The 6,394-nt window shown below is 44.5% G+C and overlaps 1 protein-coding gene across 1 annotated transcript; it reads left to right on the forward strand.

The window, feature by feature from the left end:
- Nucleotides 1–398: 398 nt before the first annotated feature.
- Nucleotides 399–6,357, forward strand: CSUI_000292 (uncharacterized protein; the record flags this gene model as incomplete). The annotated part of the gene is made up of 5 exons (XM_068060526.1): nucleotides 399–1,573; nucleotides 2,447–2,826; nucleotides 3,513–3,778; nucleotides 4,691–5,459; nucleotides 5,939–6,357. The coding sequence occupies 5 exons, from the start codon at nucleotides 399–401 to the stop codon at nucleotides 6,109–6,111; spliced, it is 2,763 nt and encodes a 920-aa protein (XP_067927499.1). The 3' UTR covers nucleotides 6,112–6,357.
- Nucleotides 6,358–6,394: the final 37 nt, after the last annotated feature.

Genomic DNA, 6,394 nt, shown 5'->3' on the forward strand with positions numbered 1-6,394 from the left:
AACAAATATCAATGATAGTGATAAACAATGCTTGGCTCACAAGACCTCAATGATCTGAAGTAGACAAGAAACCAAAAACGCAGATCATCTCCATGCTTACCGCGCTCCACATTCATCCCTCCTTTGATCTTCCTTTGGCTTCCTCTTATATACAGACCTTGGTTGCTTTTCCCGCCGAGGTGAGCCCGAAGGTCGTCTTTGTGTGCCTTTTGGTTTTTTCCTCTTCCGATAACCGTTGATTCACGGGGTGAGAGATCCTTTTGTTTACATTAGTGGCACATAAGCCTTTTCCTTGCTGAGTTCTCTTTGACTGGTAAACTAGGTCGATTCAATCGACATTGGAAATCATTTCTTTGGGAGAGAAGTGATCATTTTCTAGATACCCAAGAGACTTCAGTATGACGCCGAACCGTACACCTACCACGACGACATCCCCGGCTCAGGGGGAGAAGGCTCTCCGTCTGCGTTTCAGACTGGCAGTCGTTGTTCTCCTTTGCTGCAGCCTCTATGGCGAGATTTTTTCATCATCTCCAGTTGGTCTTTTTGTAAAGGCCGATGTCGCTTTCCAAAGAGGTAGAGATCTTTTCCTCCTGCCAAAGACTTTCCCCTCAGCTAAGCCTTTCCTTCTTGATGAGAAGAACTTGAAGACTTCTTCATCGATGACAACGATGTCGCGCCATGTTGCCGCATGGAGGAGAGTGGGTGCTTCCTATCAAAACATTCTTATTCTCTCTGATATCGACGATACGCTATGGTCTTCAGGTGCATGGAGAGTTGGGAGAAAAACGTTAGGTGGTGTAGATGAAGACTTTCTACGTGGACAGGCATACCCGGGTATCGCAGCGCTCTTTTTCGTGCTTTCCTATGGACCTCATGTGACGACAAAGGCCCCTAACGTATGTATACCTGCCTGTCCGGCATATATTAGATCACCTCTATTTCAAACATGTCCTGTGTCTCCCTTTGATGGAGAAAGTAGTCAAGAGAAAAAAGAAGAAGAAGAAGGAAGGGTCGTTTCTCCACCTCATCGTCATCTTCCTGCCTCGTCCTCATCGCCATTATCTTTATCCCCTCCATCTCTTCCTCCTACTATAGGTCTTCTAACAGCAAGAGCATCGACGTCAGCTTTGAAGAATATCACAAGACCAGCGTCCTTCTATACAGCCGTTGGTTCGGCGCTTGTTCATGGCGCCAGACAAATGTATCCGGGCTCTCATCGTCACCAAGTCGAAAGCTGGGGAAGTGTGTGTTTCGAGAATGATATAGAATTTCTACGAGATTTCCTCGGAGGTCAGCATACACGGGGTCGGGCTAAAATTTCTGGATATAGAAAGGCTGCCGCCGAGTTCCCTCAGAAATCTCTTCTCTTCTTCGGAGATCTAGGTGAACGAGACGTTGAAGTTGGTGCGGGGATTGCTCTCTATGATTCTCAGCGCTTCGTTAGCATGTTTGCTCACGTTGTCTTTGATATGCTAAAGGCCAGTCCTTCATCTTTCAAGGGAGAAGGGCAAGAACTGAGCGAAGGAGAAACCATTTCCTCTCTTCCAAAACATGCGTCACGCTTTGACATTGAGTAAGTCTTCTCTCTCTCTCTCCTTCTTCATTCTCAGTTTTTCATTATTCATGGGATTATGGAGGTACATCCGTATTACGCATTTTGCAACTCATGGACACACCTATATGTATAGGTGTTGAGAGCTATCCATGCAGAGATATATACAAGTAGATAGATAGATAGATAGATAAAGATAGATAGATAGATAGATCAAAGATAGATAGATAGATAGATCAAAGATAGATAGATAGATTAAAGATAGATAGATAGATTAAAGATAGATAGATAGATTAACGATAGATAGATAGATTAACGATAGATAGATAGATAGATTAAAGATAGATAGAGATAGATAGATAGATAGATTAAAGATAGATAGATAGATTAAAGATAGCTAGATAGATTAAAGATAGCTAGATACATAGATAGATTGAAGATAGATAGAGATAAAAGATAGATCGATAGATAGATTAAAAAGATAGATAGATAGATAGAGATACGAGGGTGGAGTTTTCTGTCTGCTTGTGAGTATGTCGGGCACGTGAATTCTCACTTTTCCCTAGGGGCTGTCATCACTACTTTTACGATAGAGGTCTCATCCTAGTAAGGTCATACGACGGGCAATGCAGAATACTCCGGTCTTGACTCTTAGCAGCATCATCTTCTTGGTTTCATCCAACTCCGGAAACAAGAGTTTTTCTTTCTCCTCTTCTCTAAGCGTTGCTACCTTTCTTCCTCCCTCTGACTTCCTATTCTTCTTCTTACTGTATGTATTTACTTGAAATATCTATAGCTATAGATGCCCTTGTCGTATGAGACCTTGTACCTATATCCCTTGGTATCTGTGCAGGGAGTGTGTATGTATGTGTGCGTGTCTGAATATACATACAGGTTCAACGGTCATAAGATCCCAGCTATCCAACTGACATATAGCGTAGAAGTTCGGCTCCATCCCAAAGACCCCGAACCAGTGACCTTCGCTCAGCTTTCAGATACACATTTATACTCGGCAGGAATGTTGATGGGTCGTGAACTCAAGCCTCTTATGATAGACCTTGCTCGGGAGAGTATCGAAGCTCTCACGCAAGGAAAACAGCCTCGGCCTTTACCGACTATCTTTCTCAAGTTCAATGAGCTTCACGTTCGAAGAAGTAAAGATGTACACCCTCAGACAACAACAAATCCGCTCAAGAGATTGTATAGAAGGCTCTCAATCGGAATTCGAAAAGGTGTGAGTCGCATGCTGTCTCTACAGTGGGATGAAGGAAAAGGTAGGCGGAGCTAACTTACCTATATAGGAGACATGCGAATGCGCCATGGACCGGCCAGGGCTCGAGAGAAGGAATTAATGAAGGGAGGGAGATTATCTTCGGAGGATATAGTCAATCCAGTTGATTCCACCATGCACATCGTATATGTATGTATGCATGTATGTATGTACAACAGTGGATAACGCGAGCCATCGTGTATGTATCTATGCGTGTATGCGCGCATGTATGTATGCATGTATGTATGTACAATAGTAGATAAGGGAGATCGGTAGTCTCTACAGGGGAAGCAAGAGCAGACGTGACTATGTTTTCACTCTAAAGCTCTTCACTGATGGTAGGCCGAGGGGAGGGGGCAAGTAAGTTGTTCATGTCTACGTTCCTTGAGATAAAGTCTGTCCGGTTCAATTTCCATTCATCTCCCTCTTAGCTTCCTTTGATTTCTGTACGTATATATATAGACAGATAGATGAATAGATACCTTTCTATGATTCATGGTCTTGAGATGTGTGTCGACTTGTTTCATACGCGAACAGCATCACAGCCTCGTTTTTTCTTCACTGGTTCTTTTTCCGACTGCTCTTTGTCTCCTCATCTTCCTTCCTACTTTCCCTGGTGCTTGTGGCGGAAGACGACGTTCATCGTCTTCTTTTTCTCCGTGTGTGAGTGATGTATGTGTGTATGTACAGATATTGCGGCATATACTAGTCTTATCCCAGTCGTACCTGAAGGAGGACAGAGTCGAACGCAACCGTCGGGAAGGGATCTTGGGGTTCCTTTCATTCCTTACCGAGGAGCTCTTGGCGCAGGCATATCTGCCTTTATCTTGGAAATGATAACTCTTCAAGATCTTATCAACTTAGCCATTGCGGCTGTTCGAGATTACCGATCTCTTGGTCCCCCTGAATCCTGCGCTCAGCGTGATACTCTCGATGAAATTCTCTCCGATCTACGTGTAAGAAGTCTCCTTCACCTAGCTTCGCTGCCTCTATGTCTTCTGCTGTGTGTATAGCTAGCCTCTGTCTCTCTATATGTACTTCCTTACTGCTCTCTGCCATAGGTATATATATGAGTGTACATAGATTGATATATATGTATGTATATGTTTATAGGTAGGGGTTTTATCAGAGACGCCTAGTAGTCAGCTTGGAGTTCTCACTAGTGCCGGCAGTAGACCTTCAGTAACTACATTTGACAGGCGTTTATCTCCAAGTCATAGAGAAGAGCTGCAAGGAAGGAAGTAAAGAAGAGAGCTGATAGGCCTCTTCTCGCCTCTCCGTCTATTGGGGTCCTACTCGGCTAGGGACTGTAGAGGAAGAATGAGAGAAGAAACGGTTGTATGTGGAAGATGCATGTCTATATATATATATATGTCTGTATATATATATATATATGAAGCCTCTGGGTTGTAAGAGATACCTAGGAGCCACGGTTGTACTTTGTGCTTGCCGTTGTTATGGATTGGATGGAGAGAAGATGAGGGACTGTATGTAGATATAGCGTATTTCTCTCATCTCTGTATTTCCTTCTTTGTCTTACCTCCAAAAAGCAAGCCTTCACCTGTTTGCTAACACATTGAAAGGATCTTAAAAATGGAACTTGCCGGGCACTATAATGAAGTCTATCAGGCAATAGATTGTGCATAAGAGTCTCTTTGAAGTTTCTCAGGCATTGGAATGTATGTATGGGTCTTTTCTCATCATCCTCATTCTTTTCTCTTCCTTCCTTGTCTCCTTGCGTGCGTGTCTGTTGCGTCTCCACCTGTTTTCATATCTGACTGGCTTCTGTCTCCCTGTGTATTGTATGTTGTACATATGTATGTTACCTTCTCATCCTGTCCTACTATACTTTTTTCTTTCCTTTCCAGCTCATGAAGATCCTCGCAGGAGATGCGCTTACGGTATCAGGGGGCCTCCTCGATAACCTAGATCTCTTTCACGACGCCGTTAAAGCTATGGAAGCCTTTCAAGCTCGGGCAGATCACATGTGCTATGAGGGCGAAGCAACTCCTATAGGAGTCTCTTGGTTAGAGAGCCGAGAAGGACAAGCGTGTATCTTCTCTTTCGGCTTGCAGAACTCGATCGGCCCAGATCCTGTCGCACGTATCCCTCCTCCGATTCTTCCTTTAGCTCGATTCACCTGTGAAAATCTCGAAAAGTTAAGACACTGGAAAAGCTTAGGAGGCGAAGAACTCGAAGTCCTAGCACTTGGGTTTTCTCTTGCCCTCAGCGAAGCAGTCGGCTTCTCCAATGCTTCTAGTTTGACAAACGGGAGCTTTCTAGCCGAAGGAGGAGAAGGAGAAGAACAAGAAGCACCTCTTGATCTTAAAGGGGATGAAAGAAGTTTTCTTGCAACATCATCGTCTCCTTCCTCATCTTCGTTTATCCCACCTGTGGAAGAATGCCCCTGGACGCCCGTTCACTTGATTCTGCGAGACATGCGATCAATCTGTGAAAGGCAGAAGAAATCGAAGAAACTGAGGGATTCCCCTTGTGCTACTATGAGTCGAGTTCTATATGAAGAGGGCCTCCTTGGGGTCTTTCAGAGAGTCTCTGCTTGGCTCGGCGGAGGAGCAAAGAAACCTCTCCATCTTGATGATCTACGTCTTGTCATCGATCCTGTATCTCGCCGTGTTGGTAAGTCAACGGACTATCTCTGTTTCATTTCAGGAGAATCTCTTCTTTTCTCTCTCTTGTTTCCTTTTCACCGAACAGGACGGAATACAGACCTCTCTCAACGTCCTGGGTGTGGATCTTCCGTAGTCGCACATACATCGGACACGGGCTGACACCTATCTCTGTGGGTATGGATAATGGTGGCGGGAGATACGTATGTAAGTGAACGTCAATGTCTATCTGTATCTTGTGTACTTGTGTAGAGTCACGTGTATGGCTTCGTAGTTCTTTGCATGCGTTTTTCTGTGAACGCTTTTCATGCATCTACGCTGTCTTCCGATGTGTATTATAGTCTGTGTCCACGACGAGAGATTTATCACTCCATTATTGTGTAGAACAAGGTCGTCAGTATCACCTCGGTCTTCCCGTCTGTCCGTCTCACATGATGCCTCTTTTACTACTGACACGCGGGCTTCTTTCCTTTGTCTTTCTCCCTACAGATGATCTAACAAAGAAAGCAAGCGGCCACTTCCAGATCTTCAATACCGTCGGTCTTTCACGTGGTAGAGGACATAAGACGTATGATCTTGAAGAACTCCGGACACGACATGAAGGCACGCCATTTGTTCTCTCCTCTGTTTTGAGTGCTGCATGCAATATCTATGCAGCGTAGAGAAAAAAGTATGCCGATGCAGTGCCTATGGTACTTTAGGGTTTAGGCTTAGTTAGGATTCAGCTTGAAGGCAGACGGGGAGAAGCGATATCATCGTCATTCCTCTCTTCCAAAGAAACCAACTAGAGACGGGCGAAGAACGGTCTGTGTCGTCATCTGTTTGGTTCTTTTGCAGTCGGGTAGAGGTTGTCTCTAGGCTTGACAGCCTGTTTCCCTGACAGCTCACAATATGGTGAGATGATGCAATTAGGTACATATATCCATCTGTCAGAGCACTGCGCGC

Source organism: Cystoisospora suis, assembly GCF_002600585.1.
Source record: "Cystoisospora suis strain Wien I chromosome Unknown contig_119, whole genome shotgun sequence".
In the NCBI taxonomy this organism is placed as follows: Eukaryota; Apicomplexa; class Conoidasida; order Eucoccidiorida; family Sarcocystidae; genus Cystoisospora; species Cystoisospora suis.